We start from the raw sequence: 24,952 nt of genomic DNA, 5'->3' as shown, positions 1-24,952 counted from the left end.
TCAGCAGTTGTCAGAGAGTGCAGATTACAGGTGACACCATGCTTGCGCAGCTACCATGATGTATGAAGCCCATATGTATGTATGTGTAAAACATTGAAAGATCATACATTATGTCATAAAATAAACAAGACCTCAGAGGATACTCTACGAGCATCGACATTTCATGGACCATACTAAAATGTGCACATTTAAAGTGTGTACTTAAAGTGCGCATTCGTACGCCCAGATTCTCAATGAAGCAGACCTCGACCTGATATTAAGCTTTTCAGTGTGGTTTTTGGGATGTAAATTTTCTTGGTGCACCAGTAATGTATTACATCATGTTTTGTTCTATATCATTGCATAATGCCATACGTGCTAGAAGATGAAAACATGCACTTGAAATGCAGTGACCATTTGAAACTAGCCAGTACTGTGGAATTAAACATTTCGTTTCAAATTCATTTACTGCCTCTGCGGAAAAGGTTAATAAAAGTGAAATTTCTTTAGCAAACAGACAAAAATAACTTCATTGTTCTGGAAGGAGATTAATGCTTGACTGCCATAAAGGTGGAAATAAAATAAAATCTGAAACTAATGACATATTTTAGCCTTCCGTAATTATGTGAATGTATTTTAATTCACTTGATAGCTCCCAGCCACAGATATCAGTGTTGTTTTCATTTGACATGAAAGTAAACGAAGGGGAAACAGCAAAAGCACTAAATGTAAACATGGGTCACCTGGAGACTATAACTCAGACTCTCTTCGCATCAGCCCCAGATCTACAATATTTGCTAACCGGGTCAATACTAAAAAAAAAAATCAAATTTTCAAAAATATGTTTATCTTGTAGCTCATGTCGTTCTGAAAAGTCTGAAACATAAAACACATGTGTTTGAGGAAAGGTAAGACATGTTATTTGGTGTTAAGTGTGCCAAAGTGCAGTGCCACGCCTCTTCATACAGCATTCTTCTATCGCACGTCACTGTATTTCGCTCTGTGGAACTGAAACGTGTATATTTTGTAATAGATGCCATGAAACTATATTCAGGACAGTGGAAATTGAAATGTCCTGTGGTGCCTCTCCTGCTCCCAGTCAGCCAGTTTGACAGCCTGCCCCTCTTTTAATTTTTTTTAGTGGATGGGATTATTTGTAATCGGGAGAACAAGAACTCTTCAGAAAATTTGCACTCTTTATTGGCTATTAGCTAATAACTTCCTGTCTTGTGTGACATAAAATTAAATACTGACTTGACTTAATTCCTTTGGCCCCTATGGGGGCATAGGGCATCCAGGAGAACTCGCCATCCGTCTCTGTCTTTGGCCATTTGCCTCAATTCTGCCCAGGTCTTGCCAACTCTTTTTGCTTCCCCTTCCACTGTCCTCTTCCATGTGCCCCTTGGTCTTCCTCTCTTCCTTGTTCCCTGGGGATTCCATTCCAATGCTTTTTTCTCGATGGCTCCATCTGGTTTTCTCAAGGTGTGCCCAAACCAGCCCCACTTTCTCTCTCATATCTGGTCTTCTATAGGTATATAGTTTGTTATTCGCCAGAGCTCCTCATTACATATTTTTTCTGGCCACCAGATATTCATGATGCGTCGAAGACATCTATTTATGAAGCTTTGTAACTGGGTTGTTATCTTTTTATCCATTTTCCAGCTTTCACTGGCGTACAGGACGGCCTTCACATTTGTATTAAAAATACGGATTTTTGTTTTGTATGTGATATTTCTATTTTTCCATATTGGATACAATTGTATGAAGGCAGCATTTGCCTTTTTAATGCGGTTTTTCACGTCATCTCCAGCTCCGCCATCTTCCGCCACTATACTACCCAGATACAGGAATGAGTTGACAGTCTCCACTCGCTGCTCACCTATTAACAGGGGCATCTCCATGTTACCTGAATTTACTCTCATTTCCTTTGTTTTGCCTGTATTTATCTTGAGGCCAGCAGTCTCTGCTTCTTCTTTCAGCAAGCTTAATTTAGCTTGCACATCAGTCAGCCTTGGAGCTAATAAAACTATGTCGTCTGCAAAATCCAAATCCTCCAGACGTTCGTGGATCCCCCACTGGATTCCTCATCTCCTGCCTGCTGTGACTCTTCTCATAACAGAGTCTAGAATGAGTAGAAAAAGTGTTGGTGACAAAATGCAACCCTGCCGGACTCCAGTTGTTACTTTTATGGGCTCTGTCATATTTCCCTTGTGGAGTATGCAGCATTCGTAGCCATCATATAGATCTTTTATGATGTTTAAGATCTTCTGTGGTATGCCATACTTCCGCAACACCTGCCAAAGCACTTTATGTTTCACGGAATCGAAGGCCTTTTGAAAATCAATGAATGCCAGGTACATGGTTGCTTGGAATTCTTTGCTTTGCTCTAAGATGATCCTAAGAGTGTTAATAAGATCAACACAGCTGTGTTGTGCCCTAAAACTGGCCTGTTCTTTACGCAGTCGCTTTTCAAGGGATTCTTTAATTCTGTTTAAAATAATTCTGGTGAGGACCTTACTGGGCACTGACAACAATGTAATACCACGCCAGTTGTTACAGTCTGACAAATTTCCCTTTTTTGGGAGCTTTACCACCAAGCCATTTTTCCACTCCTTTGGAGATTTCTCTTCAAGCCAAATATGCTTCAGCAAAGGATGGAGCATTTTAACAGTACTTTCAGTATCGGCTTTTAAGAGCTCCGGTGCTATGTTGTCTAGGCCTGGAGCCTTTGTATTTTTTAGTGTTTTCAAGGCAATCCTAATTTCGTCCATTGTGGGGCACTGCAAATTTATATTTTGGTCTTCTTCGACTTCCTCTGGAACATCTCGTACTTGTTTCTCTTGGTTGTCTTCACAATTGAACAGTTCCCTGAAGTGCTCCTCCCATCTCTGTAGCTGTGCCTGTTGAGTTGTAAGCATCACACCATTCTTGTTCTTAACTGGTCCTTCATGTCTGAAGTTCTTCATTGACAACCGTTTGGTAATGTTATAGAGGTCTTTCATATTTCCTTGTCTTGCTGCCTCTTCTGCTAATTTTGCTTGCTCATCTATCCATTTCCTTTTATCTCGACGTAGCAATGTTTTCACTTTTTTGTTTGCCTCCATGTATTCTTTATGCGCTTCGCTCTTCTGCGCTCTTGTCTTACAAAAATTTAACTTAAGTTTTAGTTCTTTCCTGTGGCTGATTTCATTCCACGTAGCATCGGAGATCCATTCCTTCCTTTCATGTGCCTTAAATCCTAGGATTTTTTCTCCCACATCTAAATAACAGTTCTTGATTTTTTTCCAGCACGTTTCAATTCCCTCTTCCATAAAGTTTTCTTCAGAGAGAACCTGGAATCTGTTTTGTAGTTCAAGGGCAAATGTTTCTTTGATCTGTTGGTCTTTTAATCTTGCCACCTCTATTTTCTTGCACCTATGATTGAGCTTGGTTCTATTTGCCACTATCTTCAGTCTGAATTCCGCCAAAACTAGGTGGTGGTCACTTCCAACGTCTGCCCCTCTTCTATTTCTGACATCTAACAGAGAGTGTCGGAACTTGCGACTTATGACTATGTGGTCTATTTGATTTTCGGTAACGTGGTCTGGAGAAACCCATGTTATCTTATGGCAGTTACGATGTGGAAACAATGTGCCTCCAATGACTAGGTCATGTTGAGCGCATGTATCTATCAACAGTTCACCATTTACATTCCTGATCCCCATGCCATGCACGCCCATGATATGTTCAAGCCCTTCATTTTCTGAACCAACTTTTGCGTTCAAGTCACCCATTAAAATTTTTATGTCCCTAGAATTTATCTGTCTAAGAACTCTGTTAAGCTCTGTATAAAATGCATCTTTTAATTCTCCTTTAGCTATTTCAGTAGGTGCATAGCATTGAATTACAGTGACATATCGCACATTTGTTTTAAAGCGTGCGGTTATTATCCGTTCTGAGACTGGTTTCCACTCCAGTAAGCTCTTCTTGCTGCTTTTAGATAGTAAGAGCCCTACACCATTCTTGTGCATCGCGTCCTCACCGGTCTGACCCGCATACAGCAACACTCCACCATTTTGTGTTTGGAATTCCCCAGATTCTGGCCACCTTACTTCACTTAGTCCCAATATATCTAGTCGATAGTTCTCCATCTCTTTTTCAACTTGTCTTAGCCTTCCTGCCTCTCTCAACGTCCTTACATTCCAAAAACTGATACGGGTTTTCCTTTTCAGGCCAAAGGTCATATCCTTAAGATCCATCCGGCTGTTTCTCCTTTTAGTTTCTGTGATATGTGTTTTTTGGTGGTGCGGGTTATCAGCCCACAACCCCCGAGTGTCCTGGTGGGGCTGCCACCTCATGGTCTGGACACCTGCCAAGGTTTTATTTCAGGGCCTTACCCCTTAGATAGCTTGTCTTCACCACGACTACAGAATGCTATCCATCCCTTCGCAGTAAGGCCTATGTGCATCAACGTCGTTCTGGTTTCCAAGGATCTTCCGCTGTCCACATTAGGGGACTGTGTCTGCTGCCACACAATCACAAGGAGGAAAAGGAAATGAAGGGAATGTATAGGATGGGACAGAACAGAATAGGATAGGGCAGGACATTAGACGGGACGTTGTGAGACACACTTTGTCTGGATCCTCTATGGAGACCTGTCTGGCTTGGGAGGCCCTGCCGGTAGTTACACCACCGCCGACATAGCCCTCCACTTCATTGGATCACACAAACCCCCTCGCCCACATGGACAGTGTTTCGTTAAGGCGGTGTCTCCTCAGGGGGAAAATTAAATACAGGATAGATAAAACCAATAAAGACAAGAGACAAGTAAGAAAGTACACATTTCTTCAATCCTTAGGTCCCAGCGTTTTATCTCTCTAATCTTGCTACAGCTTTACATGGCATGCTTTCCTTTCTGCGAAAGAATCTATTACCTCATCGAAGTTCGTTGCAAGTTTTGCTACATGAAAAATCGAAATGTCATTATGTAATACTGAAAAAGCTGTGAATACAAATAATACCCACGACTGGTGTGGATTCTCGATCTGATTACATCTATTTTGTCACTGTTTGCTAGGTAAAACAAAATAGGCCTTTCTAATTTTGCAGCAATTTTGTCACACACACCAAATAAATGAGACTGTTTTGGCACAAACCGTCATTTTTATAACACGACAGAATATAATTCACGAAGTACCAATATCAAATGCATATTAGGCCTACTACAAGCAAAAAGCTTTTCGCATTTCATTCATACGCACCAGTTTCTCAAGCATGAGATCGAAAAGTAGTATTATGAAATTTTTATGTAAATTTGGAATCGTCTTATTCTTCCATAATTAGTGTGATGCCCCATTTCTTCTCCTTCCTTGTTCTAACAAACAATCTCGTCATCACCAATTCTATAGCTATTCCTGCCATTGTCAAAATTTGTTCGCCGATTAATTCACTAACCCTGCAGGAATCACCGGTTTAATTATCCCGTGATTATTCTCCAGTTAGGCATTGTTACATGATCGTACATCACGTTTTCCGCATTACTTACAGAAAAGAGCTGAAGCGGCTGCTATCCGGGGACTGTACAACTGGTCCTTACTAGTGCAGCGATCTGGATTTTTTCTCAAAATTTCATTTTCTTGGATACACGGAGAAGATAATACATTATCTTTCTCACTTGTTTGTTGTTTATTTCCATTCTGGTAGTCTTAATCTATGGATTTCGCTTGTAAGTATAACAACACTGATCATTCGCAAACCCAATCAGCCACATACTCAGACAGTGATTGGCATTCATCCATTCAGCTTTACTACACTCAGCTCGTATAGCCCCGTCCTCTTTTGTCTGCGGAAAGTTTATTTCTAGATGTGACGAGGATACTCCTGACAGACATCACGTACACATGCACACATTCAAAAATCAAATTATCATTCATCCAGAAATCAACTTTAAATGTGTTCTAAAATGTTCAACAACCAACAGGGATGCGTTTCAAAATCATATGAGTCATCAGTAGACCAACGTGCGCTGGATGCTAGGCGCTTGCTGAAACAAGATGTTTTTTCTCAAGAATCTGAATTTGGCGCCCCCTTTTCCCAGTAGCATCTAGCTGATTGCTGCGACTGCTTGCACAGCCAACAGCCACATTCCTGTATCCAGAAGGGGGAGAATCTACTACTCAAATGCAACTCAATTGTGCATGTGCATAAGCCCTCTCTTAACGGCTAAAACGAATCTAAGACTGGTATTACACCATCAAATTTCTTTGTCAAAGGAATTTGATGGTGTAATAGGGAACTTTGTCAAATCTCATCTGTCGTCAAACAAATTTGATAAAATCTAGGGCCTCACTGTAGATTTGATCAAAGAAGTCACTTGTCTTCTGTTCACTTCAATGTGATATTTTACCACGTGGAGCACTAGCATCCCTGCAGCGTTCTGTCATCTGTAGTGTTTTTATAAACATTGCCGGTAAATACAATTGGTGTGTACCAACAACTACAAAAAACTGATGAGGCGCTTTACAACATGAGGCACTCTGAATACAAAAATAGATTAAGAAGATTGGAGACCTATCCTAACCTAATCCCTCTCCTGTAGCAAGGAATTGGAGTGTTACAGTGAGTCTGTCTTCTGCAGTTATAGCAGTTCTTAAGTGAGTATTGTGCTTGGTGATATGAGGATACACTTTGCTGAGCGCATACTGAAATGTATGCTCATCCATTCTTAAGTGATTGATGTATGACATGATGTCCTCCACTATAAGCTCACGTAACAGGTTTTGTTGAATGCTTTTATCGTGTCGTCGTAAAAACCATGGCTTCACCCTGGTACGTTTCCTTTTTTTCCCCCCCGCTTTTCTTCCACATGTGTAGTTGTTGGTACACACCAATTGTAGTATTGTGGTACATGCAACTGTTGTTGTCAGCCATCTTGAACTTTGTCGAAAAATATGATGGTGTAATACTCCTTTTTAGTGCCACATCAAAGATCTTTGTCAAATATATTTGACGAATATTTGATCACATCTTTGATCAAATCTTTGACGAAGAAATTTGATAGTATAATACCGGCCTAAAGCCAAGTTTACACGATGACACTAGGTTGCAGGCAACTGACTACCAGCCACTGTGCACGTGCGCCGCGCATTTGCACAACTTGGTGATGAAACTAAATACTTTCGGCATGTTCCAACTTTGGCGACTCTAGTTGCATGAGTTTTGAGGTTATGCGTGTTCGTAGAGTGTAGACAAACTGAAATATGAAGTGGGGAATGGAGAATAATGTTCGCTTTTTGGGTATCTATGCTTTGCATAGGTGTTTGTGGGATTTCAGTGATGCTGACTACAAAAACAAGCAACATATTGCTGCTGCTGAGACCATCATGTGCGATAATAACATAGATGGTCTGACAATATCTGCGTGGCAGGGCAAAATTTATTGAGTTAGGAGCACATATACAACTGAATTACTTGTCTACAAGACTAAAATCCCATCGTTTGAGTTGGCCAACTCTTTGTTAAGGTATATCATTGACTGTAGGGAAGGCTATACAAATTCAAGAAGCTGCAGTCTTTATTCAATATTCAACTATTTAAAACATCGCTGCAGTGTTCCCCATTCACATGTTAGAATTTTGAAATATTGCCACTGTAAAGATCTCTCTTCAAGAAAGTAGTTTGCAAACCATTCTCTTCTGGATGTGGCCTGCTTCGAGTAATTATTGTTACTAATGTTAATAATTGTTAATGTTAATAATCATTGGCATTAATGTTAATAATTATTGGTGTTAATGAAATAGCGTCATCAGCAACTAAAAGCGTATCTTATAGCATGCAGAGTGTTCTCGATTGTAATGCACACAATTTGATATGAAATTTCAGTTCTGGTGACAGTGCTTCATGCATTACAGTACCTTTATTCCTTATTGCATAATTAACTCTATTTAGAAGAAATGTGAACAGTTCTGGTGACATTCTAAGATAATTAAAAGAACTTCTAGAAACTTACATTAAAAATTATTTCAGCAAGGATGCTGAGCAACAGAGCTGTCTTTTCTTCATCCAGTCACGAATCAAACACGTTTCTTATTTTTTTTCTTATGCAGCAATTCCACGCAACAAGCTTTAACTCCATCACAACTCGTGCAACGTGCAGCTGCCAAAACTTCCATTTCAGACACGACTCGAGTACCCACAAAGCGACGAAACTGAAGTGTATACTGGTGTAGCCGTGTCATATATGAAACCACTTGCGTGCAATTCATTCCATGCAATGAGTGGCGCAACCCAATGTCGTCGTGTAAACTAGGCTTAATGTAAACAGTTGTGACTTCACGCTCATCGGAGGCAATTTTCTGTTATGAAGCAATGCGTAGTCTTCCTAAAGCCTTTCGCTGTTGGCAGACGCTTGCATGAGCACTGTGTGTCGTCGTATATGGTGCATTTCCATTGCAATTTGAGTTATTTTCATTTTTTCTCTCGTTTATGTTTTATTGTTGAAGTATTATTCTGCAGTAGCCGGATCCTGTAATATCCTTTGTTAGAGTATCGGTTCTTACCAGTCAAAATTACAAAAAATTAACAGAAAACTAAAACAATGAAAAATTCCCAGAATTGCAAAAAATTCCCGGGTTTTTCCCAGTTTTCTCCCGAATGAAAAAATTCCTGGGTTTTTACCGGATCTCCCAGTTGGCCTGGTTCGTATACACTCTGTACATACTAAATGGTAGAGGATATTTCTTAACTTTTCTCTAATTTCTAATCTCATGGCTTACATTGTTGACATCTTGGACAACTTACTTCGCTCCGCTTTGGAACCATGCTCACAATACAGCCCATTATGAAGATATTTTTTAATACAAATATAACAGCTTATTTATTTACAACAAAATGTACATAAAAAAGTTCAACAAGAAGGTTTAATGCAAACAGCATTTTATACAGTTATAGAAATCTTCTTTCCATTTTTTGAGACAGTTTCAGGGGTTCAAGTCATCCTCAAAGGCCATATTATTTCTATCATCATTTCATGGAAGACAGAACACAGCACACTGCAGACATTCCTTCCTGGTTCTTGCTTCAATTCCTAAAACAGAACATACATCTAAAAAATATTTACACCTACATTATACTTATTAAAATGACACATACAATTTATAATGAAAAAAGAACAAGAAAATATCTGGAAAACATACACCAATAAACTTAGTAAAACAGTATTTTTCTCCAAAATTTGCACCAGAGTTCGGCATGATCGTTATTTCATTAGGACGTAACAATAGAAGGCAAACAGTCTGTTGCAGAATTACTGCTCTGCTCTGTGAGTAACAAAACACGGTATAAGTCTGCTAAGTCTTTACTATATCGGGAAACAATCTTATGGCTTTTAATAAGCCTTCAGCTGTGCAAGAATGACGTTTAATTGTAATGAAAGACTTCGACATCTTTGTTTTCAGCAGATTTTTGTGTCATTACGTAAGAACAAAGAACTTTTATTTTTCTTCAGAGAATTCAGTCTATTTGTTGGAGGAGAGACATTGTAAAATAATCGAGGCATTCTTGTGGGCCATCACTGTGGAAATTATGACCTCAACAAACACTATGTCAGTAATATTAAAGAATCATTACTAGAATTTCTTTGAATTTATGTATGGAAAGTGTTGTCTGAAGAATACAAGTAGATTTATATGTAAAAGGGTATGTGTTGTTGATTATTTTCATTGAGAATTGAATTCCTTATTACGAAGTACTAAGGCGTTCTATAGATCCACAATAATGCAAACTGAACTGTTAGCAAGAACTTGCAGGCACAGTCAATTTTATTTGGAAGAAGTCTATTGTTCTTTTCTCAAAGGATTAATGATATCTATTTGAAGATCTATCATCCAATTTTCAGTAATTATGCTGTCACAGCACACTGACAGATTCCAGTTGATCTATAACGAGAGAGTAACGACTTTACATGAGGTTTCACCTTTTGACAAGAAGTTGCAGCTTTGATTTGTCAAGGAGCAACCAAACAGATTCCCCAGGAAGCTGTATAACCACCGCCTTATTCAAAGTATAGCAGAGAATTTTACACTGTTAAGTATACTACTCTCAAGTTGAAAAAATTACTTTGCTACCTACCTACAAGCAATCAGAATTTTCTGCGACTTTTCACATCTATGCAAAGCACTTTAAGTAAGATTCTCTATCTGGCATTTAATATTTTTCATGAGGTTCCAATCAATCAATACAAATCAATAAAATCAATACAAAGTTATTTCAAGTTAGTGTCATTTCCTTTACTTTCATTCATTTTGATAGAGATAGTATGACATAGATTGACTACCTTCATTCTGTCCATCATTTAAAGATCTGAAATATAAAGTCTGTGTGTTTTTCGTTAAGAATCTGTCTATGACATAGAATTAAATTGCAAGGCATTTTTGGTGGTCTCTCAATACACACATTTTTTGATGAAGTGTCATGTGGTCGCAATGAATGGTACAGCAATATTACTGTTTGAAACTGTAGAATTTTCTATCAACTTTGATCACGAGGCTCTTTTATATTTTATTTGATTCCTAATTTCAATCAATTATGATAATCTTCAGTTCAGTCTGTGTTAAAAAAATTGTATGAAAACTACAGAATTTTTAGCCTAGAATAGCAATACAGCAATGCTAAATACATATTTTTCAGTATACTGGTTAATGTAAGTAAATTAATATGACGATTCTGGACCACATTTTGATCAATCTAATTCACAGAAGAGTTTCAATCAACTCAATTCACAGCAGGGAAATAGCAGAAAAGGAACTAAAGAGAATGTGAGATTGAAGCATTTTAGAAAAATCTGACAATAGCTATCCCAATAATTAAAGAGTAAAGGTAACAGTTCACCGAGACGTAAAGACTGAGTGTTCGAAAAGCAAACAAACACAACTGAAAACTTTACTAGTTTTCAGACAAATTCATTTTCATGTCAGGGTAGAACTCACGCACAATAATACGGATCTCATGTAGAAACATACTCTGATCCTGAGCGCTGAGCAAGTCCATCTCTATGTTCGGAAAGTCTCAGTTGAAAGTCACCTGCCAACCTGTGCAGTTCAAGCATTCTTTCACTGCTGTCACTTTACTACATAGCATGGCATCGCAGTCTCAGTGTACTGTAACTGCAGGGAACATTCTTCATAATCAAGCATATGTGATTGTACACAGTGCCACTAAATTAATGTTAGAAGAGACAAATGAGTAAGCAAAAATCTCCTTAAAACTGTGCCTCAGAGGTTTGTAGGAGACAATAGCTATTCCAGTTGCACAATAAAGAGACTAAAGGATGAGAGGAAAAATGTAGTTACAGGTATTTCCCAAGGCTTCATCACTTCAGGAAAGACACAGAAGGAGGAGATAATTTTATATGTAAGTACACAACTATTTCTTTTTCAGTATTCTGGTGAGAAACCACTGACACTGAACTCCTGTATCTGCGTGAATTATAGGTTGTATTGACATAACCTGTTAATCTGATCATTTGCAGACTTGCTAACTGTGGCTTTCAAGTTATGTGAGATGTGCATTTGTATGCATGTTTCAGTGGTCAATCTGCACTTCCACTACAGCATGTTTACAAATGAACCTTGTCATATACCAGACTGATACCCCTTCAGTTCACCTACCTACAAGATGGCTGCATCTATCTACAAGATGGGCATCAAGTGAATTCAGAGGTATTTTCTTATGTGCTAAAAGAACTTATTTAAGAGGAAATAGTGTCAAATTTAAATTTTCTTTGTTTCATATACTTGCTGTAGTGTCCATTCCTGTCACACAACTGAATATTAGTGTCCCAGCATAGCTTGTTCTTGAAAAACTTTGTGTTATCTGAAGTCCTGATAATCATGACATAACCCGAAATTTTGCGTGACATAAACACAAAAAATTCTATTCAAGTTTTCTTGATAGTGTAAAATTCGTCAAAAAAGGCAGCTACTAGTTTCATCAGTGTCTATTGTCACAATAATTGAACATTTCTAAATCGTATTTAACTAACACACTTCGTATTGTTTATTAGTTAGATAGATGCCATCTAGGCCTAAATTTTCTAAATTATAAATGTTTAAAAACCTGACCAAACATACTTCATAATGTAAATTCTCTAAAAGCAAAGTAATCACCAATTCATTCATTTGTCATTGTATCTCTAAATCAGTACAAAAACAACAACCACTGCACATAAGACCTTTGCATCGTTTTTTGCTTACACACAGCCGATCTCACGTCCTTGATAAATTTAAAACATTCTTTAAACTTAATTATTCTTTCGAAACTAACCACAAGTGAGGAATGTGGGAGCTGTTATAGGGTAGTGAGTAGAGGGATTTGTTGCCAATCTTGTAGGAAATATTTTCACTAGGGGTGGATGCAGTGGGGAGGATGTTGGGAGAACAGAAAAGGCTCTCTCCTGGAACTCCAGAGTATGCAGCAGGAACATTTTGATTGGGGAACAGGATTGACTGTTTGATTGACTGATTGAGAGGGGTTATTGGACCAAACGGCAAAGTCATCAGTCTCGCGATTCTGAAGTGTGTTACAGAAGAAAGAGGGTCTGCTAAAAATGAATGGATCTAGTCAGGGGAGTCAAATTATAAAATAATGAACATTAAACACACACAGTAAAGGCATAAAAGGTGAGATCAAATCTAAAAACTGGAAAAAAGGGGGGAGGTCATGGAGTCACAGACTGAGAAGACTAAAAGAAGTCCCAACTACAACCAACCTGCCCCTGCTCCAAGACTAAAGGAGAACCTTACATCTGGAAATAAAAACCACTTTCACAGAGGAAGCTGAGGACCAGTTCAACCATCCATGGATTGTCTGCTAATATTAATTTAAGGAATCAGGAAGACTATACTTAACACGATGGGCCGAAAGAAGGGAACATTCCGCCAATATGTGAGATATCATCAGTCTGGCTCTACAACCGCATTGTGGGTGTGGGTCGTTACGTAGGAGGAAACAATGGATGAACCGGGTATGACTAATACGAGAATGGCATAAAACAGTGGACTCTTTCTGAGAGGAGCAGAAAAAAAGAGTGCCAAACTGCAGCAGACTCCTTGATTGTGCGGAGTTTATTACTATGAGCAGTAGCACTCCAGATGGCATTCCACACTGTTGGGCAAAGAGAGATTTGATGTAGATCCGCGTATCCACAGCTGCAATCGTGAAAGGAAGTATCTGATTCTCTAGCCAAACAGTCAGCCAATTCATTTCATGGGATGCCAACATGACTTGGGACCCAGAGAAAGACGACTGAACAGGCGGCATGATCAAGACTAGAGAGAAGATCAAGGATAGCAGAGACAAAAGGCTGATGAGAGTAGCATTGGTTGATAGCCTGCAGGCTGCTCATGAAGTCTGAACAAATTAAAACACTGTGTAGGGAGGCCTGAGAAACAAAGGGGAGGGCCCTATGAATGGCTAGAAGCTCTGCTGTGAACACACTTTATGACCCCAGCAATAAATGGTGCACAAAGCCAGTAGGAGACATGAAAGCGTATCCCACCCTATCAATAGTCTTAGAACCATGAGTGAAAAAGATGGTGGCACCCTGGAACTCTGCAAAGATGGTACAGACAAGGTGCCGGAAAAACATAGGAGCAACATCATAGACCTTAGGACCCTGGAATAGATCAGTCCTAATCCATGGTCTAGGCACCATCCAAAAGGGGGGGGGGGGGGGATTTGGAGGAAAGACACGGGGTGCAGTCCAATGAGTGGAGATGGAGATCCCAACAGAGGGAAGTGAGACACATGCCAACAGGCAATCCCACCTGTGGGTGGGTTTTAGGAGGGAGTCATCCCTCATTGGCAAAGAGCACAGGGTACACAGGATGGTCAGGGAATTGGTGAATGGTGATTGTGTAAGAAACAAGGAGTTGGCTCCGTCAGATGTGTAGAGGGGGAATCCCCGCTTCTGTGAGGAGCCGATCAACAGGATTAGTGTGAAAGGCACCAATGGCGAGATGCACCCCACAATGATGGACAGGGTCAAGGAGTTTCAAAGTAGAAGGAGCTGCTGAGCCATAAACCTAATTACGATAATCTAGTCTGGACAAGTCCAGAGAACGTTAAAGATGGAGAAGAGTGGAACGATCTGCACCCCAAGATGTGTGGGCTAGGAGGCGGACAGCATTAAGCTTCCACATACATGCAGTCTTTAGGTGGTGAATGTGAGGCAGCCATGACAGCTTGTTAGCAAAAGTAAGACACAAGAAACGGGACTGTGTTACAACATCGAGGAGCTGGTTGCCTAAATAAATTTCTGGATCCGGGTGTACTATGGGTCGACGACAAAAACGCATAAATACACGTGTTTTGGAGGGAGAAAACTGGAAGCCATGGGTGGTGGCCCACGCAGAGGCCCATCGGATGGCACCTTGGAGCTGGCACTCAGCAGACGTTACCGAGTGAGAGCTGCACCAAATACAAAAATCGGCGACATACAATTCCGGGTAACCAGTGGCCCAACAGAGGTTGCAAGTCCTTTGATGACAATGAGGAAGAGTGAGACACTTAGCACAGAACACTGTGGGATACCATTCTCCTGAATCTGAGGGTTGCTGAGCGAAGTGCCAACTCGCACCCGGAAGAGCTGGTAAAATAAAAATTTGCAGATAAAAATCGGAATGGGGAAGGGGAAGGGAAGCCTTAGTCATGGAGGGTAACTAAAATGTGATGGCACCAAGCCATGCAATATGCCTTATGTAGGTCAAAGAAGACCGCGAAAAAGTGCCGGCAGTGAGTAAAAGCCTGTTGGATGGCTGATTCCAATCGAAGTAAATGGTCAGTTGGAGATCGCCCTGCCTGGTAGCTACACTGATACGGGGACAAAGGGCCCCAAGATTCAAGTACCCAACATAATCAGAAATTGGCCATTCTTTCAAGCAGTTTACAAAGTAAATTCACAAGGGTAACTGGACAGTAGCTGTCAAGAGACACTGGGTTTTTCCCGGTCTTGAGGACGAGAATAACTATACTGTCTCACCAGTGTGATGGAAAAGTGCCCCTGAGCCAAACATGGTTGAAGACCCTGAGGAGCTGTTGCCTCTGGGGAATGTCCAAGTGTTGGATCATGTGGTTGTGGATGGAATCTGGCCCTGGGGCTATCTCTCGTGAAGAGCTAAGAGCCTGCACCAATTCCCATTCAGTGAAGGGTGCATTATAGGGCTCAACGTGGTGCGGAATGAAACAGAGGAGGGTCTATTCAACTCTGCATTTCTGCCAGAGAAAGGTGGTAGGGTAGGAAGAGGACGATGATACTGTCGCAAAGTGTGTCGCAAGGTGTTCTGCGAGGACCAATGGATCAGTGCACGGAACACCTTGGAGGTTCAAACCCTGGACAGTTGACTGTCGCTGGCGGACCGGGAGGCTACGGAGCTTTGACCAAACCTGCTATGAAGAGGCATACGTCCCCAGTGAGGAAACGTAGCACTCCCAGCATTCCTTTTTACTCCACTTAACGAGCCTTAGCACAGAGATGTTTAAAAGCGAGAAGGTTGGTCTGTGAAGGGTGTCGCTTAAATCACTGCAGTGCCTGTCAGTGGTCCTGGACAGCAACTGCGACATCCTTCATCCACCATGGAACCAGCCGATGAAAAGGGGGACCTGTGGATAGGGGGACAGCAATGCCAGCAGCATGAAGAATAGTAGCAGAGATGCCTTGCATGACTGCATCAACAGAATTCAAGAGGGGAGTATCAAAGTGGGCAGCAGACATATATAAAGGCCAATTGGCCCTGCGGAATGCCCAGCATGGGGGCCTGTCTGCCTGGCAACAGCAGGGGAATGATAGAATCACTGGAATGTGGTCACTGTCACAAAGGTCATCATGGGATGACCAATGTAGGGAAGCCACGAGGGCAGGGGAGGAGAATGTGAGATCAATAGCAGAGAAGGTGCCATGAGCAGCACAGAAGTGGGTAGGGGAACCATCAATGCGGAGACACAAATTGAGGTCCGTGATAAGTTGGTCAAATAGGATATTCCTACCCACTGACGTGACACTCCCACACAGTGGATGGTGGGCACTGAAGTCCCCAACAAAGAGAAACAGGGGCGGGAGTTGCTGGATTAAGGTAGACAGTGCAACGTAAGCAAGTGGCCTACCTGGGGGGGGGGGGGAGTTAGACATTGCAAATGGTGATTGCCGGAATCATTTGCACTTGAACTGCTATTGCTTCCAAGGTGGTACATAGGGGGTCCACTCACAAATGACATTGGAGTAACCAAAGTGCAGACCCCACCAGATGCTACCCCGGGGAAAGCATGGTTCCAACAGAACGCTCGATAACCACGAAAAGTTGGTGAGTGGTCATCACGGAAAAGCGTTTCTTGAAGAAGGAGACAGAATGCAGAATAAGAGGAGACAAGACGTTGCATTTCCTGTAGGTGATGATAGTATCTGTGGCATGAGTCCAAGGTAGACATGAAGAAGCTGAGAAGGAGGTCAGGTCACTCGGTCAGTAGTTGTCACCGACAAGGATGGTGTGACATCCATAAATAAGATGTCAGACACAAGTTGCTAGGGGGGAGATGGCTGTCTTGGGATTTATATTTCTTCTTCTCTTTCTGAAGTGGAGGAGGGCAGGGCACAGGGGGAGCACAGGCTTCTGCAAGATCTGGAACTAAAAGAGAGCAGGCGACCTTGGGGCGCACAGAATGTGCACCTCATGGTCAAGTGGTGGTAAGTGTCTTCTGGCCTGAGAGACACCAGGGAGAGGGGTCCTGGGAGGGAGTCCAATCACCGACAGATACCAAAGAAGGGCAGCACTTCTTTGGCTGGGCACAGGGAGCAGTTACCTGACGGGAGGTTGTGAGAACTTCAGGGGAGGGGGAGGGGAGAGTGGGATGGGGCTGGGGTAAGAACAAATTAGATGCATTTTTACTTATATTACACGGTTCACGCCATAATATTTTGTAAATAATAGCAGAGCTCCTTCAGAGTTGTGTGCACTTCATTCTGAAATATGTAACAAATGTTATTTGACTTTTTCTTTCATTATCCATAAACAACCAAACAAATAATTAACAAAAATAAAAACTCACCAAAACATTGCTCAGGCTTTACAATTATGAGGCCACCGAGGGAATGGAACTGTGTCCCGTATGTTGTGTATGTTCAACAAAGTTTGAAGCAGTCTTTCAAAACCAAGTCCAAATCCACCAGAAGGGATGCTTCCAAAGCGACGTATGTCCAGATACCAGGCAAGTGATTCTTGTAAACCAAGATTCAATAGCTTTTCTTGCAAGACATCTGGGTTGTCTTCACGAATACTTCCACCAACTAATTCACCAACAACGGGTGCCAGCAACTCCAAGGATTCAACCTGTTGCAGTAGAAGACACCTTTCATTTTGTGTTCAATAAAACAGACAAGAGACTTACCTGCTACACAGTAAGCATCTCAACAATCTGATGCTTATTCAAATATTATTGCAAGAAATTTTTTGTCAATTGCTATCAAGTATGACAACGAGATTTTTGGTGAAATGTGCACAGTTTATACATAGAGTAGTCCATAAGAAGCCACAAATTCAACGTCATAGTCATAATGGTTGTTTAATTACCCAGGGTCAGTTTGACAGGGTACATTGCTCAGTACGAGTTTTCAACCTCTTAGTGGTCTCAGAGAAATCATTCTTCAGAATTTTTGCGTTTAAGGTTAAGTCTTCTGGATCCCCTCAACTGAATCAAATCTTGAACATTTTATGTTTTGGAAAGAGGGTATGGCCTGAAGCTGACAAATCTGGTAAATAAAAGTACAGTTTGGGAAACAACAAGACTTACTTTTTAGTAAACTACTGTTACACCACTGCTGTCAAATGAGCCAGGGTATTATTGTGTAATTCAGAAAAAAAAATCACAAGATTTGAGGAAGTCAAGATGAACTGTGGAATACAACTCAATTGCAAAATAAAAATAAAAACTCCAAGTTTACCTTTTATACACACTTTTTCCCATTTTCATCTTATAAGAGATGTTAATGACATTCTCGGGAGGGTTGTGTAAACATTAGTCACTTACACAGGATATTACCAAACTCATTAAAATACTTCAAATTGTTATGCAATAAGATAACAATAGATTTGTACTACTTCTTCTATGAGGAATGATAAAGATTATTTACATTTCACATTCACTCACACTGGAGTGTTGATCAATAAAACATTGTATGGCCTCTGTTTGATTGGATGAAGTCTGTGACAGACACACACTGTATTGTATGCAACCTTCAACAACAGCAACACAGATTTTATTTACTCCCAAATAAGTGGAAATAAATCACAGAATATAACAGATTCTGACTCTTCTTGAATTAAACAGAAAAGATACTTCTGGAGCCAGATATCTCTTGTCCATTGAAATAATCTGGAGGTTTACAAGACATTGCTTCTTTAGACAGATATAATGGTAGCAGTGGTGGTGGCAGTGGTGGTGGTGGTTGTTGGAGGGGGGGGGGGGGGGGGGGGCGTAGAGTTCTCATCAGTGTGGTTATCACTGTTCTCACTAAACATGAATAAAACAATGGAAACTAAAAGATGAAACAATAAAAACAATTGTGGAAAGGATAGATTATAGCCACCACACAGAAGAGACGCTGAGTCATAGACAGACACAATCAAAAAGACTCTAAAATATTTACTTGTAAGCTTTTCGACAAAGTCCTGAAACAGAACATACACACATTCACACAAGCGCAACTCTCTCTCTCTCTCTCTCATACACACACACGCACACGTGCGGTCACTGTCTCAGGCACTGGGGGCTAACGTCACAAGAAGGACTTTGCCGAAAAGCTTACAAGTAAATATGTTAACAGTCTCTTTCACTTTGCCTGTCTGCAACTCAATGCCGCCTTTATGTGGTAACTAGCAATCTTTCTTTTCCATAATACTATTGTTAAACATGAATAAATACATTTAGTGAAAGGCACAGTCTTTCCTCACAAGTGATATTGCAATGAAAAAGTCTTACAAACAAATACCTGACTGGAAATATCTGTTTCACTTAAGATCTACATCATCAGGAGGTCGAGCACCAACAGGGTTTCCAAAAAAGACAAGTGGCTTAAATATGTCAGAATCTGAAAGATAGCTACCTGCAAGTGTCTATTGTTTACTTAAACAGCATTACAGGATGAGACTGTGCAGTGGAAATACTATGTAAGAAATACTATTATGTGTGGAAATTTGAAATGTACCTGTTACATTCTTATTTGATGGAAGTGTATCTGCCTCTACAATCAATGAATTAATGTACTTTAGTATTAGCACTCCATCTTTGGACTTGGCATTCCATCTTTGGATAGTATGCATTCCAAATTGGGGGATTACAGGCATCATGGAAATCCACTGTTGGGACACAACAATTATCAGGACAAGCTAGTTAGCGTGGCCTTCCTCTACTGCAAGCACAGAAATACTTGTTTTGGAAATAAAACCGCCTTTTCCTGCGGCCTCTTAAGTGCACAAATTCTACACTGTCTCTTGAGGAAATAGGTTTCATTTAGTACAAATCACAAACCTTTGCTGTCTTTGTTTGGGCCCAAGACTAAACTGTCCGAATGAATGGATAACTGGCTCCATCATTTGGCTTTATACTTATCCAGTTACTGGTACTCCATACATTATTGCCCCTCCCATCAACATTCTATTGCAGACGCTCTCTCCAGACTCCCTATGGGAAATCTGACAGACAGTAAACTGCCTGTTTTCAGACTGCTCCCAGGTTATAGTCTCTGGTGTCTCCCCAATAAATTTGAGAGATATTATAGCAGCATTCCAGCAGGATCTTCTATTACAGCACGTTTTCCAAAATGTCTGAGTATCACAGTCCATCAAATTTTCAGCCACACCACCATTGGGTCTCTACTGTTTTTTCATACGATGCCACCACCTCCAGACTCGCCAGTTTCAGATTCCCGTGAGCAATCAGTTTGATTCATTACCTGAAGTAGAAGAGCCTCAAACAGTTTTTCAGCAAAGTAGGGTACAGCGGACTCTTAGTAACAATTGTAATGCTAGGTTGGAAGTAAAGTCAAGCAGAAAGGAAAGAGTCCTGCTGTTTGGTAGCAGTCATGGAAGAGGTGTAGGCCAGTTGCTGCAGGATAGGCTAGGAGTCGAGTACCAGGTCACAAGCATTGTGAAACCTAGTGCTAAGCTTGGCCAGGTTACAGAAACCTAGTGGCCTTGTGCAAAGATTCTGGTGGCGAGGGCCATGTTCTTATAGTCAGAGGAGCAGGAAACAGCCTGGCCAGCAATTCGGACTATAGTATTAGGTATGACCTGGATGTAATAGAAGCAGCAACAGCTCACACTCATGTGGGGTTTGTGGGTGTTTTGCAGTGCCATGACCAGCCCTGGGTTAATAAGGCTGTCAACTGTGTTAACAGAGAGCTGGAGGGGTGGGGTTACTGTTGGCAGAAACTACATCTCATATCTGTGCTGTGCTTGTTGATGCAATTGGGAGGTGGGGTTACACTAGTCATGGCCTGCACCTGAATAGGCAGGGGAAGGACAGATTAGTTGATCTTCTTGCAGAAAATGAAAAGGGGGCCATATGCACACAAGACAAAATAAATGTGATAACTGGAGTCAGAGGGACACATTTTCTACATTACAGTCAGGTTACAGACAGAGAGTATTGGAAGAGATTAAAACAGAACAGCGCCATAATGTCTTTATCAGTATCCAAAGAAATAATATCAGAACATTATAAGATTGAAAAATAAGATAGATTAGTTTCTTGTATGCCTAGAAAATAGGGTAAATTCTGAAGGTATGGATGTTTTGTGTCTCTCTGAACACCATATAACCGCAGGGATGGAGAAGTTAAATTTAAGGGATTGCAAATTAGCATCTTATTCATATAGAGTCAACATGGAAAACGTCGATTCTTGAAGAATGTGCTTGTGAGTTGCTACTGCAATATACTCCTATAGTAATTGTAATAATCTACAGATTCCCTCAAGGTAACTTTCAGCTATTCATGAAAAATCTAGAGGCATTATTGAGCTACCTGTCAGACAAAAAGAAGCAGTTAGCAGTTTGTGGTGATTTTAATGTCGATTTCTTAAAATATAGGGATAGGAAAGATGAGATAGAATCTCTGTTTGGTTGTTTCAATCTAGTATCTGTTGTAAATTTTCCAACTCATGTGCAGCAGGATAGTAGGTCACTTATCAATAACCCTCATAGACAGTGCTCAGGCAGAAACAATTAATGTTAATGGGCAATCTGGTCATGATGCACAGTTAATGGAAATAACACATATAGCACCTTACAGGCTTCAGGCAGGTTCATACAAGGCAGGGAGGCTTATTTATGCAAACAGGGTACAGAGTTTTAAGAGCAGCCTACAAGAGGTAGAATGGGATGAAGTATACACAGAAAATGATGCTGATGCCAAATTCAATTTATTCCACCGTAAATTTGTCTCAATATTTGAGAGTAGCTTTCCTGAGACGTTATTCAAAAAAGTCATTACTAAGTCACGTAAGCCCTGGATTACTAAGGGAATTAAGATATCGTGTAAGAGGAAGAGGGAAATACACTACAGGTCATTAAAATTTCTACACCAAGAAGAAATGCAGATGATAAACGGGTATTCACTGAACAAATATATTATACTAGAACTGACATGTGATTACATTTTCACGCAATTTGGGTGCGTAGATCCCGAGAAATCAGTACCCAGAACAACCACCTCTGGCCGTAATAACGACCTTGATACGCCTGGGCATTGAGTCAAACAGAGCTTGGATGGCGTGTACAGGTACAGCTGTCCATGCAGCTTCAACACGATACCACAGTTCATCAAGAGTAGCGACTGGCATATTGTGACGAGCCAGTTGCTTGGCCACCATTGACCAGACGTTTCCAACTGGAGAGAGATCTGGAGAATGTGCTGGCCAGGGCAGCAGTCAAACATTTTCTGTATCCAGAAAGGCCCGTACAGGACCTGCAACATGCGGTAGTGCATTATCCTGCTAAACTGCAGGGTTTCGCAGGGATCGAATGAAGGGTAGAGCAACGGGTCGTAACACATCTGAAATGTAATGTCCACTGTTCAAAGTGCCGTCAATGTGAACAAGAGGTGACAGAGACGTGTAACCAATGGCACCCCATACCATCACGCCGGGTGATACGCCAGTATGGCGATGACGAATACACGCTTCCCATATGCATTCACCGCGATGTCGCCAAACACGGATGCGACCATCATGATGCTGTAAACAGAACCCCTGGATTCATCCGAAAAAATGACATTTTGCCATTCATGCACCCAGGTTCGTCATTGAGTACACCATCACAGGCGCTCCTGTCTGTGATGCAGCGTCAAGGGTAACGGCAGCCATGGTCTTCGAGCTGATAGTCCATGCTGCTGCAAACATCGTCGAACTGTTCGTGCAGATTGTTGTTGTCTTGCAAACGTCCCCATCTGTTAACTCAGGGATCGAGATGTGGCTGCACGATCTGTTACAGCCATGCGGATAAGGTGCCTGTCATCTCGACTGCTAGTGATACGAAGCCGTTGGTATCGAGCACAGCGTTCCGTATTAGCCCCCTGAACCCACCGATTCCATATTCTGCTAACAGTCATTGGATCTCGACCAACGTGAGCAGCAATGTCGCGATACGATAAACCGCAATCTTGATAGGCTACAATCCGACCTTTATCAAAGTCGGAAACATGATGGTACGTATTTCTCCTCCTTACACGAAGCATCACAACAACGTTTCACCCGGCAACGCCTGTCAACTGCTGTTTGTGTATGAGAAATCAGTTGGAAACTTTCCTCATGTCAGCACGTTGTAGGTGTCGCCACCAGCGCCAACCTTGCGTGAATGCTCTGAAAAGCTAATCATTTGCATATCACAGCATCTTCTTCCTGTCGGTTAAATTTCGCGTCTGTAGCACATCATCTTCATGATGTAGCAATTTGAATGGCCAGTAGTGTACATGGACAGGCCAGAATAAGTCAAGATCTGACTTTACTTGCTTACTACAAAAGATACTGCAATATTTTAAGGGTAGTCTCACATTTAAGTGAAAATAATTTACTCAGCATGTCACAGCTCAGATTCCGGAAGGGCCACTCGACTGAGAATGCTATCTACACAGTTACCCATCAAATAGTACAAGCCCTAAATAACAAATTATCACCAGTTGGTATTTTTTGTGATCTTTCCAAGGCATTTGACTGTGTGGATCATGTCACACTCTTAGAAAAACTCAGGTTTTATGGAATTGAAGGCTATGCACACAGCTGGTTTTAATCATACTTAACGAGCAGAAAGCAAAAAGTTCTGTTGAATAACACAAATAATGTTGCGAGGGTGGTAAATTCTAGTGAATGGGGAATTATCACAAATGGAGTCCCACAGAGTTCAATTTTGGGTCCTCTGCTGTTCCTTATTCATGTGGATGACCTCTCACTTAACGTTCAGCAAGTAGAACTAGTACTTTTTGCAGATGTCACGAGTGTTATAATAAACCCATTCCAGAAAAAGCAGCTGAAGATATTGTTAAGGATGTCTTTCAAAGAATTATTAAGTTGTTCTGAGAAAATCGACTCTCCCTTAATTTTGAAAAAACTCACTATATCCAGTTCTGTACACCGAACCGAGTCATGCCAACAATTGATGTAGCATTTGAACAGGGCTCAGTTAACAGGGTAGATTTCTCCAAAGTTTTGGGTGTTCACATTGATGACAACTTGAACTGGAAGAAGCATATTACTGATCTTCTCAAACAATTAAGTTCAGCTTCTTTTGTCCTTCATATAATCGCTAGTCTTCGTAATAAACAGTACTTTGCATATTTCCACTCAATAATGTCTTATGGAATAATTTTCTGGGGTAACTCACCACTTCGACATAAAGCATTGATTGCACAAAAGAGAGCAGTGAGAATAATTAGTGGTGCTCACCCAAGGACATTATGTAAGCACCTATTCAAGGAGTTAGGTATTTTAACTGCACCATCAGAGTACATATATTCGCTAATGAAATTCGTTATAAATAATCCATCTCAATTCGCGAAGAACATTGATGTTCATATGTACAACAATAGTGGGAAAAATTACCTTTCCTATCCGTTATTGAAGCTGTCAATTGCTCAAAAAGGAGTACAGTATTCACCAACAAAAATCTTTGATCATTTGCCCAACAACATAAAGTATCTGGTAGGCAGCAGATCAAGTTTTAAATCTAGCTTGAAATCATTTATTTTGGACAATTCCTTCTATTCCATGAACGAGTTTCTGTTTCAGAACTGGTATAAAAACAAAATAAGTACCGTCAAACGGGGTGATTTCGGACGGTTTTGTTGTTATTTTGATTGTAACTTTTGTATATATTGTTAAATTAAATTGATTGTTATGGAAATGGTAGGGTATATGTGTAACAAATAAAATATCCCAGAACCAGAAAGTTTATGTGTAGGTATATTTATCTGAGGCAGTTAAATAAAGTGCCCAAAGTCACCCCATGGATTGGGGTGATTTCAGACACAAGTGTTTTTTAAATCTCTGTCCAAAGTTGCAGTATATAGAGGGCAAATTCAGACAGTTACTGCCTTTTTTTAAATTCTACATGCTTTTTATTTGATTTTGGTGACATTTTACACATTTTAAGGTAGCCCTTTGTTATGAATAAGTGATATGGAACGATATAATGAATTTTATGTATTAGAGATTAGTTTTTATTTTGCAAAAATTTAAATAAAAATGTTTTACAGTTCTTAACTGAAATATTACAAACAAACTCAGTAATTTAACTAAAAGGTCAAAATAATTTCTCTCACTCATCGTTCTAAATTAAGTTGCAAACACTTCAAATAAACGATTGTCTTCGAGTCTAAAGCACATCTTCTTGAAAAATGAACATTCCTCACTTCTCAACTGGTGTGGGAAGTATTCTTGAAATTTGCAATTTTTGTA

At 40.6% G+C, this 24,952-nt stretch overlaps 1 protein-coding gene across 1 annotated transcript in view; it reads right to left on the bottom strand.

Annotated features, from left to right (window-relative positions):
* Window positions 1-8,810: 8,810 nt before the first annotated feature.
* The window catches only part of LOC126187515 (probable asparagine--tRNA ligase, mitochondrial), a 77,631-nt gene continuing 61,489 nt past the window's right edge, over window positions 8,811-24,952 (bottom strand). The window contains exons 5-6 of the mRNA XM_049928648.1: window positions 17,056-17,336; window positions 8,811-9,043 (exon numbers count right to left, since the gene is read on the bottom strand). Of these exons, the coding sequence (XP_049784605.1) occupies window positions 17,067-17,336 (270 nt within the window). The 3' untranslated portion in view covers window positions 8,811-9,043; window positions 17,056-17,066. The remainder of the gene's footprint in view (window positions 9,044-17,055; window positions 17,337-24,952) is intronic.

The sequence above is a fragment of the Schistocerca cancellata genome, chromosome 5 (genome assembly GCF_023864275.1).
Source record: "Schistocerca cancellata isolate TAMUIC-IGC-003103 chromosome 5, iqSchCanc2.1, whole genome shotgun sequence".
In the NCBI taxonomy this organism is placed as follows: domain Eukaryota; kingdom Metazoa; phylum Arthropoda; class Insecta; order Orthoptera; family Acrididae; genus Schistocerca; species Schistocerca cancellata.
This window is presented reverse-complemented; position numbering and strand designations above follow the sequence as displayed.